Source organism: Salvia hispanica, chromosome 3, assembly GCF_029641045.1.
Source record: "Salvia hispanica isolate PSC_SH4W2 chromosome 3, Shi_PSC_v1, whole genome shotgun sequence".
NCBI classification, from domain to species: domain Eukaryota; kingdom Viridiplantae; phylum Streptophyta; class Magnoliopsida; order Lamiales; family Lamiaceae; genus Salvia; species Salvia hispanica.
In genome coordinates this window covers 6,428,752-6,442,457 of record NC_142694.1, presented here as the reverse complement: position 1 = coordinate 6,442,457, position 13,706 = coordinate 6,428,752, and the positions used below count along the sequence as shown (strand labels likewise).

At 34.3% G+C, this 13,706-nt stretch overlaps 2 protein-coding genes and 2 long non-coding RNA genes across 4 annotated transcripts; all 4 read right to left on the bottom strand.

Annotated features, from left to right (window-relative positions):
- Window positions 1-298: 298 nt before the first annotated feature.
- LOC125212334 (uncharacterized) lies at window positions 299-1,164 on the bottom strand. The gene is made up of 3 exons (XR_007174646.2): window positions 1,047-1,164; window positions 751-906; window positions 299-470 (listed from the first exon to the last, which is right to left on the bottom strand). It is a non-coding gene; the product is annotated as an uncharacterized LOC125212334 (long non-coding RNA).
- Window positions 1,165-1,971: 807 nt separating this feature from the next.
- On the bottom strand, window positions 1,972-5,227 carry LOC125214108 (calcium-dependent protein kinase 2-like). The gene is made up of 6 exons (XM_048114991.2): window positions 3,632-5,227; window positions 3,235-3,531; window positions 3,031-3,146; window positions 2,662-2,957; window positions 2,384-2,483; window positions 1,972-2,301 (listed from the first exon to the last, which is right to left on the bottom strand). Exons 1-6 carry the CDS (start codon window positions 4,290-4,292, stop codon window positions 2,185-2,187), a joined length of 1,587 nt encoding a protein of 528 aa, XP_047970948.2. The 5' UTR covers window positions 4,293-5,227; the 3' UTR covers window positions 1,972-2,184.
- A 573-nt stretch (window positions 5,228-5,800) lies between these two features.
- On the bottom strand, window positions 5,801-8,065 carry LOC125214110 (Pentatricopeptide repeat (PPR) superfamily protein). The gene is made up of 3 exons (XM_048114992.2): window positions 7,683-8,065; window positions 6,515-7,174; window positions 5,801-6,005 (listed from the first exon to the last, which is right to left on the bottom strand). The coding sequence occupies exons 1-2, from the start codon at window positions 7,971-7,973 to the stop codon at window positions 6,755-6,757; spliced, it is 711 nt and encodes a 236-aa protein (XP_047970949.1). The 5' UTR covers window positions 7,974-8,065; the 3' UTR covers window positions 5,801-6,005; window positions 6,515-6,754.
- An 853-nt stretch (window positions 8,066-8,918) lies between these two features.
- On the bottom strand, window positions 8,919-9,438 carry LOC125213100 (uncharacterized). Its single transcript, XR_007174856.2, has 3 exons — window positions 9,402-9,438; window positions 9,209-9,261; window positions 8,919-8,973 (listed from the first exon to the last, which is right to left on the bottom strand). It is a non-coding gene; the product is annotated as an uncharacterized LOC125213100 (long non-coding RNA).
- Window positions 9,439-13,706: the final 4,268 nt, after the last annotated feature.

Sequence of the window (13,706 nt, the reverse complement as noted above, 5' to 3'; positions counted from 1 at the left end):
AACCTCAAAGAAATAGAAATTGGCACACATCACTATTTAGGAGTATTTATAACTACAATATTAAATGTTGTATAACTTGTTTTTTAATAATTATTCTTATAAACTCCAGCGAAATTTTAAAATGAAATAAAAATTTTGGCATTTTTTTTTTTGGCATTTTTCAGAGTTTGACTATGTCACTTTTGCGGATCATTTAAAATTTTTAAAGTTGGAATCATAAATTACAACTAATAATAATTGAGGATGAAATGTGGAGTATTATACATTTGTATGTACTGTATGTATATATATGTATGCGTAAGTGAAAAATCGTGGCACTCTATTTGAAAAATGGGAGGAAGAAACTCGGTTACAAATTTACAATATTTGCTCAATCACTAACCAACAAAATTTGGAATTCAACACCTAAATAAACAACAAAACCAACTAACACTTTTCTTCTTCTTTTTCTCCTTCCTTTTCGCTCGTTGCTGCAAAATAGTAGGAGTATATACATATATATAATATTATTGTCAATTGAGCTGTAAAAAAAAGACTTAAACGAGTGTGACATAAGTTTTAATAATATTGGTTGGGATATATTGTGCATGATGAAAGAGTAACATCTTAGTAGTAATACATGGCCAATTAAATTGATGTATTGAAGGTAATAATAATATGTTGTGAAGAAATGTCTATAAATAGAAATAAACTACTACGAAGGAGTAATTTTTTGAGTACGTAGAAAAATGAAAGAAATAGTGATCTTACCATGGGCACAGGAGGAGTCTTATTGAAGCTATGGCGGGTGGTCAAGTGTTTGTACTTCCTTTTTTCGCGAGCTTCCATAAACAGTTCAGAGAAGTCGGTTTCACTCTTTCCATCGTCCCATGCTCCGAATCGAGGCACTGAACCCACCCGAGTTTTCTGCCAAAAATTTACATATTTTAACTATGTATAAATAGGTTAATTTCTTGAATATTCATTAATAGATCATGATGAGATATTTCATGTATAGTACATTTTATATAGGCAAAGAAATAGCTGGACAAAGATGTTAAGCTTACCACCCTGGTGTCCATGGAAAGAGATCAAACCGCCCAACTCTTTATGATTTGTGAATCATCAAACTAAAAATTATATGGAGTTATATGTGTATATATATATATGATGAGATTCATAAACAAACAAAATAAGTATATGGATTATCTTCAACCACTCAGTTTCCTCACCAAATATGTAATGAAAGGAGAATTACCAGCTTTCACCACTAAAATTTAATGGTCAATTCCCACTCTCTCTCTTTAACAAAAATTAATTAAACCACAGTCATATACTATAAATTAAACCATTAGGTTAACTGCATGGGATTAATTAATTTGGGACGTATACTCTCAAAAATAAAGAGAACATATTTTTATATAAAGTGCTTAAAAATAAGCATTGAGCAAGTAAATTTTTATTAGTGTCTCAGCATTCTTCCATCCCCAAATGAAAAAATAGGCACAAAATAATAAATTAAATACTAGTACTACCTAGTTTTGAAACACCCTTGTTTGACAAATAAGTCCACTATTTTTGGTAATCCCAACTTGTACTTTTTTTGTATTAATATTTAGTTTAGAATAATTCAGTTCAAGTTCGTTTTTCTATAAAATTTAAGTTCTTATATCTGTCTAAATTAAAAAATGCTCCACATATACTCACTCCTAATTTCATAAATGTGGTAGAGCTTTATACAATAATGAATCCTTGTTCTTTGTTGTTCACCTTCTCGAGTCTTGCTATTTTGTGTATTTGTTTTGTTGATTGTGCGTATTACTCTTTTTGGGTTTGAGTTTTTCCATTCTATCAAAAATGATGAATTTATTCATAATTTGTAATTTTCATTTTCTTTAGCTCATCATCAACTTTTACAAAGAATTCGTAGACTTTATTTAAAATGGGATAAATTTATAAAAATAGAGAATGAGCAGAAAAATACTCTTCAAATATTAAATGATAATGAATATTAGTCGTAAAGCTACACCACCGAGTTCACTCAGTCGCTGAAAGGAACAGAAGAAGAAAACTCGTCCCTTTTCTTGTTTCCCCTTTTAGATACATCAGTATACATGTTAAAAATGCTACAAATCTAAATATAGTTGTACATAAAAGCCTATCTCTTCCCTCCATCAAGGTGATAATATATTTAAATATCATAAATTAGTCTTCGGGGACCTCAGTAAAAACACCACTTCTTCTTTTCTTGCTATTTATTGCCATATCTGGATTACCTTTCTTCATCATCGCTACAAATTCATCATAGTTGATCCGACCATCCTGCACATTTTTAAAACATCCAATTTGAATTTGTTTGAAAGATTGTCTAAGAATATGTTTGAAAGATGGTAGTATTTCTTACATTATCAGCATCAACTTCGGAGACGATTTCCTTAATGTCCTTGTCACTACCCATGCCGAATTCTTTGAGAGCATGCTCTAGTTCTTCAATCGTAATGTACCTGATGATGCCAACAAAAGCAAACACGTAAAATACACGAACGGTGTATGTACTTTGGTTTTGCACGTGAAGTCTCGAAGTTGTGAATAAATACACGAACTTAATGTCATTTTTGGTCAGAATGGAGCGAAAGTTCGTGCATTTAGGTTCAAAATCAGGGTTGATCAAATGAGAATTACCCGCTGTTGTCTTTGTCAAAGTATTGAAATGCTGTGTAAAGATGCTCTTCTTTATCCATTCTGTTCATATGCATTGTTGCAGTGATGAATTCTTCATAGCTAATGGTGCCATTGCCATCAGCATCGGCAGCTTCCATCAGCTGTTGGACTTCATACTCTGTTAGCTTTGATCCCGTTTGGGACAAACCTTGCTTCAGCTCTTCCAGCGTTATTGTTCCGCTGTTGTCTGTGTCCATTCCCTTGAACATTTCTTTCAGCCCAATGATTTCCTCCTCCGACAAGCAACCCGCGATAACCTTCGTTTTTCACCCATGTTTTAGTAGTAGTACTCATTTTGCTATCAAGAGTGTGTTAAAATCATATACTTACACGCAATGCAGCTTTCTTGAACTTATTCATAGCTCTGAATTGTTTGAGTCTGTTGAAGACCGCGTTGTCGAGTGGCGTATCTGGTGCGTCTCCGTCCTCCTTAATCCAAGGATGATCTGTGTATATAGTATTAACATGAATCGGATAAATTATCATGCTATGCATTATAATATTTTGTAAATTGTGAGAGGTAGTAGATCATACTCAGCACTTGGGCTGCTGAGAGCCTCTGCTTGGGGTCTGAAGCTAGCATCTTCTTCACTAGCTCCTTCGCCCCGTTTGAAATGGACGGCCATGGGTCCGACGTGAAATCTACATGTCCTCGTAGAATCGCGTTGAATATGCCCGTCTCAGATTCTGCCCAAAAAGGAGGGACACCGGAGAGAAGAATGTAGAGCATGACACCAATACTCCAAACATCAGCTTCTGGTCCATAGTTTCTTTTCAACACCTCTGGTGCTATGTAATATGCACTTCCCACAATATCTTTGAATTCCTCTCCTGCCAAATGCAATAACATTTTATCTCAATATTAATTCATTTAATTATATACTCCTACTAGACAATAATTCCATACCAAATATTGATGGTTATAATTTACCTTGTTTAAAGAAGACGGAGAGGCCGAAATCCGTGGCCTTGAGAGGCGAATCCTCTTCCTTATTCAAGAGCAAGAAGTTCTCGGGCTTGAGATCCCTATGAATGACCCCCATGGTATGGCAGGTGTGGACGATCTGCACAATGGTCCTCATGAGAGACGCGGCCGCTCTCTCGGTATAGTAGCCTCGGGCGATGATGCGGTCGAAGAGCTCCCCGCCGGCGCAGAGCTCCATGACGAGATAGACGTTGTGCTTGTCCTCGTAGGCCCCCTTCAAGTCGACGATGTTGGCCTGCCCCGTGAGATGGTGCATGATCTGCACCTCCCTCCGAACATCCTCCACGTCCTCCTCGTTGGCCAGCTTCCGCTTCGCGATGGTCTTGCACGCAAACTGCTCCCCCGTGTGCTTGTCGATGCAGAGGTGGGTCACACCGAACTGCCCCTGCCCAAGCTCTTTCCCCACCGTGTAGTAGTCGCTGATGTCGACCATGGGCCGCCCCAGGACCGGGCCAACCGGGGCCGCCGCTTTGGGGGAGGCCGGGGTGGTGGTGGCGGTTTGGGGAGGGGTCATGGGGGAGGATTCATCGGCGGGAGCAGGGACGGGGGCGGTGTCGTCGGTGGCGGGCTGGGCGTCTTCTGCGGCTTGGGAGAAGCAGTTGCCCATTGGAATCGGGGAGCCCTGGGGAAGAGGGCGGGCGGGAGGAGTTTCTTTTGGAGGTGAGATCACAAGGGGAGGAGAGAGAAGTATGCATGGAGGAGAGTAATGAGGAGACGGGGGAGGGAGATGGATGTCGCTCCATTGGAGAGATTTTAGGAGGGGAAGATAGGGGGCAAAATTAAATTGGATTTTTTATTAATGTCAAGATCTAATGTGGATTTATTTCTTTGCTAAACGAATTTGTGATCCTATTTTCCACTCCTAATTCATAAGCGAACTCTTCATGTTCCATTTTTCCTTCGCTTGATGCTAAGTCAGAATGTATCTTTATTATATGATCATATTTTCTTAGATAATATAGGAATACCAGCCAAATCAAAGAGAAAATAAATTCTTACCCATTTAAAATATGGAAATAATATAATTGAAATATCAGGCGTAGGGATGTCAATTCAACCCGAAACCCGTGGGCCGGTCCGAACAACCCGGTAAAATGATCGGGTTAGGATTGTAATTTTATTACCCGAATACAAAACGGGCTAAACGGGTTGACCCGAATGGGTTGGCAGGTTAAACGGGTTGCGGGTCAGCCCGATGGATTGCAACTTTTAATTAAAATTTATTAAGTTTTAAGGGGTTTTTTTAATATTTTTGAATCCTCAATCTTTCTACCTAATCATCAGTCTTATTCAATATTCATTCTATAATTTTCCACTCGATCCCACAATATCCGCTTTCAAGTTCCACCTCAACTCATTATTCCACTGTCCCATCATTTGCCTCTAGTGTCTTACCACCACCAAAGCCAATCAAGACAAAATTAAGAAATAATTCATCAAAATCTTAATATATTTATCATTTTAATAATGATTCATGCAAGATATGATTTTTAATTTTCACAAAGAATTAGTTACGAACAATGCCAAAATAATGACACGAACACAAGTTTTAATTTATGTAGTAGTTGATCGAGATGAAATGCTTCTCTCCATGTATTATTGTAGAATACTATGAAAATATGAAGATTTTATATGATTCTAACTAAAAAGAAAAAAAATATCTAAAATTTAAAATCATTTTATAGAAGAAAATTTCGATACAAGAAATTATTTTCAAAAGCTTTTGGGCCCGAATAGCCCGATGGGTTAGCCCAAAACCCGGCGGTTTAGGGTTAGGGTTGAAATTTTATAACCCGAAAAATCCATAACCCGAATAGCCCGCGCCCAAATAGCCCAGCAACCCGAGTGGGTTGGCCCGAACGCGAACGGGTTAGCCCGATTGACATCCCTAATCTGGCAAAGTCGTTCTTATGTTATAAATAACAGCAAAAATGTCTTATTTTTATTATTTAGTTTTAATTAATTATCTTTACTATGATAAAAAAAAATAGTTTAACTTACCTTTGAATTCATGTACAATGATGAATGATCGACAGCGTAGATTAGTTGATAGGGCACATCAAAGAGGAAGTAGAGATAATGCTAAATTGCCAATTAACTAACTTCACTGAGCACTGATCAATCAAAGGGAATTAAGATTAATGGCATTGCTTTATGATGATCATTTCAGTAATGTAACTGGATCCAAAAGCTTTTAAAGAGCGCATGGCAAACAAGAAAGTCAGCAAGTTGAAGAAGTCATACAGCAGATGCAACTTGATGGCACCCTGCTCTTTCCACTTGAAAACTGTTTAGGATGGCCTCGTCGTCTTCTCCGATTCTGCCAGTGTTGAACAGTTATCATATTAGAGAGACAAACAAAACACAACATAAGAAAGAGAGAATTATATTAGTTGGTTAAACTTTCAAAATTGTTAGCCGAATAGAATCTTTGCAGATTGCACGCATAATGAACAACACAAAACCACAAAAGGACACGGAAAAATGATACAACTGTGATATTTTTATCATAGTATTAAAACTTCTATAATCAGCTAGGTCCAAACTTATTTTGTTCATCAGTCAAACACCAGATTTTCCTTTTAACGACCAAAATGAGGAAGTTACGAGTTCAATAATAGTAATTCCTATAAGCTATGCTACATTCTGTTACAAAAGTTTCCACACTTTAATTCAAATTAAAGTGATTTCTTTGCAATGGTAAAATAACATTCATCATGGTTAAAAACAGCATCTTAAGGGGTTAATTTACTATCCTTAACTGGAAGATCAAATACAAAAAACAAGTCATGCAATGAGGACTAAAATCTGAAGAGGCACAGAACGTACTTGGATGCCAATAATCTTAGGGACCCCTTTTATGATGAATAGCTGCAGCTGTGCCATCAAATACATATTTCCCCTACGATTCAAATGGACCATCAAACTCCAAAGTGGCAGTACTGTTGAGCAACTCTGCAGAACCATTGAAGCTTTATCTCAATTCTGTAACCAACTCAGTTAGTTGGTCAGCTGATCACCATTGCATATTCAAATGCGTGACTATATATAATATAACAGCAATACATTCTAATCCTCCTCAAAATCCGTTACTGAATGGCCTTCATCACTGAAAAGATCATCAGGAGGATCATAAACAATCATGTCAGGGAATAACTCCACAAAGTCATCCTTCACCTTCTCCCTCAAATCAGGGTACGCTATTAGCCCTTTTAATATGACACGATAAGGCAATGATAGTGGGCGATCAGGTGAACTTCTCATCTGATCGTATATCCACATTGCTTCATCTGGCAATCCATTGTCCAGAAAGGCTCTAATAAGATCTCCGAATGTATGCTGATCAAAATGGACTTCCTCCCCCTTTAAATCATTCCAAACCATCCTAGCTTCATCGACCTTTTTGTTTCTGGCAAGCATCATCAGCATATCGCGATAGAAAAACATATCCGGTCGATACCATATTTCCTTCCGCACCACATCATACAGCTGTCATAGATAAACCAGAGTGAAACATTCATGTTACTCTAGGGAATTACTCTATTTAAAAAATGCATCAGATAAACTACACAGCAAACAATCAATGTATCCAAACAAATGCAGCAAATCACTAAATCAGTCATGCAATGAGGACTAAAAACTAGTCAATGATACCATATTTCCTTCCGCACCACATCATACAGCTGTCATAGATAAACCAAAGTGAAGCATTCATGTTACTCTAGGGGGTTTTTGTTTTTGTTTTTTTTTATGAAAGTAAATAAAAAAAGGAATTGCTCTATTACAAAAATGCACCAAATAAACTACACAGAAACAATCGATGTATCCAAACAAATGCAGCAAATCACTAAATCAGTCATCGAATCACAGACTACACCTCTCTACGTACAGATCACGTGAAATGATGATTCAAATCAATCATAAAACCTCATCAGCAGCTGATTCAATCAGTTAAACTCAAAAATGACAAACAAAGAGGGGAAAAAGTATATAAAACCTTCAACGAGAGAGAAACGAGGTTTTGGCGCTGAAACTCAGCAAGCACGGCAACCAGGTCGGATTTGAGGAGGCGTGAGACATGAGTCTTCATGAAGCGCTCGAAGCGCATGGGGTGGCAATGGAGGCGCTTGAGCTCCTTCGCCACCATCAAACCCTCCTTCCCCATCTCCTTCCTCCGCCGCCATATCGACAGGCTAGGGCTAGACGCCGCCCCGCTCGCAGCGCGCCTTAAATCGACAGTGTTCAGATGCAATTGGCGCCTTAGCAGATTCCGCCCTTGACGCCACATTCTCTCGGTTCCTTCGGCACCTGCAATCTAGAATTCTTCTTCTGTTTTCGTCGAATTTGGAGAGTGCATGAAATTGGGGATTTGTTGTTAGATGTATTAGAATTTAGAACTGACTAACTGTGAAAGAAGTATTATACACCAAAAAAAAATAAAAAAATAAAAAATCCAAATAAATTATTGTATACTGTATTTAAAACTGAATTTATTAGTAGGAGTACAATGTATTTATTTTTTGATTAAAAAAAAATCATTGTCGGATTTCTCTAATTTTTTTACAGTTTCAGATTCTATCCGTAAAAAATCATGGCCAATTGGCCATAGATATAAGTACTCTATCCTTCAAATTAATCTGAAATCAATTATAATTAATTTTGTTTATTTAACTTATTAGTATAATTTACTAAACCAAAATCACTAAACAACAAATTACTTATCAGATTTCAATTTTTTAAGTACTACTCCACAATTCTTGGTGCATAGTCGTGACTCATTCTTATAGTTCATCAACATGTTCATACTATTATTGTGGAGTGCTCTTAATCAACATTTTACATTTGATCTTGTCTACTTTATCGGGGCTAAATTCTATAAATGGGGAGTTCTGCAAAAATGGTTCCACCAATAGGTAGGTTTTTTTTTGTTTCTGGAAATGGGTGATACGCATTCTAAGAATGCGTATTTCAAATACGCATTCTTAGAATGTGCAACTAAGCTGAATTCGGCAGTCAACTAGAAAAGTCAAAATTCAAACTAAATACGCATTCTTAGAATGCGTATCTCACTTGAATTAAATTGGGCATTCCTCCATCTCCATCAGCATCAGCATCCTCAAATGTCTGTTAACAAAGATGTAATGATAACAATGCATTTTCTGATTAGGCGTGTTATAGACTTATGAAAATTTTGGTAAGAGTCTTACTTTATCAATTATCTGCTCCAAGACTTCCTCAGAGAGTTCCATTTCAGATTCAACAAATACCGCAACCACCATCTGCTTGACCTGAAGTATCATTGAAGTCTACTTAACATGTGTTGAACATTTTATTAGAAATAGCAGAAAGATAAATAGGGCATGATTTTCTGATATGTATATGTCAATTGTTCGATACATTTGAACATCTTGTGAATCTTCGCACACGTTTATCAATTATAATACAGTTTGGCTAAATATCTCATCAACTGCCATGCTCTAATTAACAAATGTAAGTTCAATTTCCATAGAGCTAGACACTTACTTCTTCTCGCTCTATGAAACCAGTTTGTCTCAAATCATACAGCTTGAATGCAACTGTGAGATGAGGAATGCCATATATCTCAAGGTTAGTGGGGATAGAAATAGAGAATGAAATTCTTATCCACTAGTACTACTTATATAGTACTCTCATAAATTAAAATTCACTAAGCCTAAAAAATCTTGTGATTTCTTACAATCTATTTTCTCTTCCACAGGGGCATAAGGGTGGAATTGAATGCAACTGTGAGATGAGGAACGCCCAATTTAATTCAAGTGAGATACGCATTCTAAGAATGCGTATTTAGTTTGAATTTTGACTTTTCTAGTTGACTGTCGAATTCAGCTTAGTTGCGCATTCTAAGAATGCGCATTTGAAATACGCATTCTTAGAATGCGTATCACCCATTTCCAGAAACAAAAAAAAAAACTACCTATTTGTGGAACCATTTTTGCAGAACTTCCCATTTATAGAATTTAGCCACTTTATCGGATCATATAGCAAGTTGAGGATTTTCTTCGACTTTAGAACTAAGACTATTCACGTTCTCTTGCTACTATTGCTCGTAAATGGGAGATGATTGTAATCACACCCTTGTATCCATAAGATTTCGACTCGCTGTACTTTAAGGCAAATTTATCCCAAAAGACTTTGATCCTTTGGTTGTTGACGAGAATATGGTCATTTGAGACATTGATGAAAATGGGTGCCAACATCTTAAATCCCTCTATGTAGTACTTTTTGTTGTTCAGTAGCAGCCACCTTATTTTCATTTCCAGTCAAGGCTTTGAAGGTTGCATGTCGGAAACTTCGCAGTCTTCGATATTGACATTTGTTATTAAGCTATCGTTTTGATCTTATCAATGGATAAGATGAGGTATTATCCATCTGAATAAAGTTTCAATCCATCGATCTAGCAGTATTCCGACTCTTTTACCAAACATAATTGCCAATATTTGGAGTCCAAATTAAAATCATGATGGTTGGGATTCATTTATTATAAAGAGTGAACTACATAAATGGTACCTGATCTTTCACTTTCGCACGTAAATAGTACCTGATCTTTATTTTATATCATTTTTGGTACCTATAAATAACATTTTTGATACCTATAAATCACATTTTTGGTACCTGATGCAATTTTCTTCCCAAAATGCCCTTTAAACAAATATATTTTTCCATTTATGTCATAAAGGGTATTTTGGGCATACATAAATTTTGTACCGAAAGTGATATTATAATATCTTCTCTCATTCTCCTAATTCTTTATACTATTATTATTAATTAATATTAATATTATTATTTTGATGTTATAAATTAATAATTATTTTATTTTTAATATAATTCAAATATACTTAAATATAATTATAGTTATAATTATATTTGATTATTATTGTTATAATACTAAAAATTGATAGTAATTAATAAATAATTGTAGTATAATTATATAAATTATGAATCACATAATATTATGTAATAGTTATAATTATTATTTTACGTTAAATTAGTAACTAATCAATATAGATTATTATTGTTATTATACTAAAAACTGATAGTAATTAATAAATAATTGTAGTATAATTATATAAATTATGAATCACATAATATTATGTAATAAATATTATTATTTTACATCAAATTAGTAGCTAATCAATATAGCTTTAATAAAAATTTAACATTTTGAATGTATTCATAATGATATAAAAAGTTGAATATTTTTAGTTAGGTCTTTCAACCTTAAAATGAATATAAAATAATTTAATAAAAAATATTCAATTGATTTAATTACTTTAAATAATTAATTTAATTAGATATTTTTATTTTTTATTTATATTATGAATGCAATTAGATGTATGTATATAACACTAAAAAGAAAGAAGAAAAAAGAAGGAATAAGAAACATAAACTAAGGAGAGAAAAAATAGTAAAAGAAAGGAAGATAAAATACTAAAAAGAAAGAAGAAAATGAAGAAAAAAGAAAGAAGAAAAAAAAGAGAAATAAGAAAGGAAGAAAAATAATCACATATTTGGTACTATTTAATGGAAATTTCCAAAAATATCCTTCATGAAAAGAAATCACATATTTGGTACCTAGGGTTATTTTTGTCACTGGGTACCAAAAACGATATAAAATAATGATCATGTACCATTTATGTGCGAAAGTAAAAGATCAGGTACTATTTATGTAGTTCACTCTATTATAAAAGGTTGGAAAATGAAGTTAGAGAGTATAACTTGAAATGAAATTAGAATTAGATTGTGTATGTATCCATTTATACATAGTCGTCCTCTATCCCACCACACCCCCCTCAATCGGCCATATTTTATTATTTTAGATTTTTATCTGATATATTTTTATCCATTGAGCGACTGATTTGGGCGACTGATAAGCGCCATTCCACGTCAGACAATTATTTACTTCTTTTGCATATATTATCAATATTAAATTATCTCACCTCTCTGCTTTGTCAACACCGCTCCACTCCTTTTTATTTTTTAATTGTGAAAGAAACTCATCTTCAGAATCTCTCTCCACCATTCTTTTACAAAATTGAACTCTATATGCAATTTTATCCTTCCATTGTTTTGACTGCGTTTTCAATAATTTTTGCATAAAAGTCAAAGATAGGTATCTAAGAAAGCTCACCAATTTTCGAAGTTCAGGCTACAATTTCAATTGAAATTTTATCTCAAAAGGTGAAAAAATGGAAAATAGACAAACTTTCGTTGAATTTAACTTCCCCTAAATGAGCTTCAAAAATCACTCTTCATTCTTGTGGAATTCCAACCTTTCTTATCAATTCTTAAACCACAATTCATCGTTCTTTCTAAAAGGCCACAAATACTTGGAAATTTTCCTTCCTTAATCATCACCAACCTCTACTCTTATTTCTTCACAAGAGTCAACGATGCTTCCACAATTCCAACTCTCCCAAATTTAGAATTCCACCGTCGACCACTAGATTTATCCCCAAATATCAAAATCTTCAAATTTCGAAAACAAAAAAGGGTAAGAATGTGGGGAGATGAAAGAAAAGCTTAAAATTTGCAGAGCATCCAGAACGATGAAGAAAATTAAAACATTTTTAGAGAGTGAAATTAATTGAAATGATTAAAATTTTCAATGAAATTATTAAATTGGGATAGCAAATATCGAGAATCTGGGGAAGGAATACCTACATTATTGAAGGGAAGGAATACGGAATTCATATTTCATAGTGAAAAAAACGAAGTTGCAATTTATATATGTGAAAATGATGTAGAGAAAAAGATGAAAAAAAGAACGAGATATGGAGCTTCATTTTGTAAAAATAAATGAGGGAGAGAGATTATGAGCGGTGTTCACGGAGGGAGAGAGGTTGATGAGAGAGAAATTCATAGATAAAAAAGAAATCTTCAGACGAGGATTGGAAGCGCTCATCCATCGCACAAATTCAATCGCGCAACATATCATTACTCTAGTAGTACTAAATAACACTGCATAAAATATTGCAATAAAAAAAGTTTTAATTAGAATGAAATAGTGGAAGATTTAGGTAGCAGGTAGTACAACACTGTTTTTGTTGGCAAGTTGCTTGTGGATACACTTTTTCTCTAAAACATTTTTCTGATTCCAATTAAGAATTTGTATTTGGATTAGACGCTCTTTGATCTTTTTAACATAACACTCTGCTTATAAATATCCTTATTATTTTTGAAGCCAGTTACTTTTACTTTTAATCCATATTTCCTATACTGAGAAGAGATAGTGTCACGTTATAGTAGTAAAATGGAATAAATTGACATCAAGAAAAAGAAGAGAGAAAAAGATGAGCTGGATAGAGATGGTGTTGAAATAGAGAAGAAACAAGAAATTGACAAGGCATAAGAAAGCAAAAATATATTAATGGTATAAATTTATATGATGAGCTGGTCATTTTCCCATGGACCACTGATTTAATTACCCCCACTTGGCTGATTAATTTTTATTAATTATGGACGCATACCAAATAAGTTATCAGTTGGTACAAATCTTATTACACATTTAACAAGTGGAGCCTCACCCTTGCTTTAAAGATTTGTACATTCCCTTTGACTGTGGTGTTTTTGGCATTACTTTGCCCTCAAATCTAAAAATTCCCTCGTGTTTATTTCTATTTTTATTTTTATTCAGTGGAGTAATAACATTTGACGACACATTGATGATATGTATCATATATTCACCTCATTACTCATTGAAATTATATAGATTTATAATGTTTCAATTTGAAGTAGAATAGCTAGAGTTTAATTAAGAAAACAAGATATTTAATTTAATAAAAACGCAAACCTCTATGTAGTGGTAGTGATAGATTTGACCAAACACGAGCTAATAAATGGTACTACAAGTAATAAAAATAGTAGTACTTCGAAATATTAAAAATGATATAGAGACTATTTTCTCTACTCCTCAAGAACCTAAACTTTACGGAATACTTTATAAATAACATTTTATAATATTTCATTTTTATCTCTATAAAAA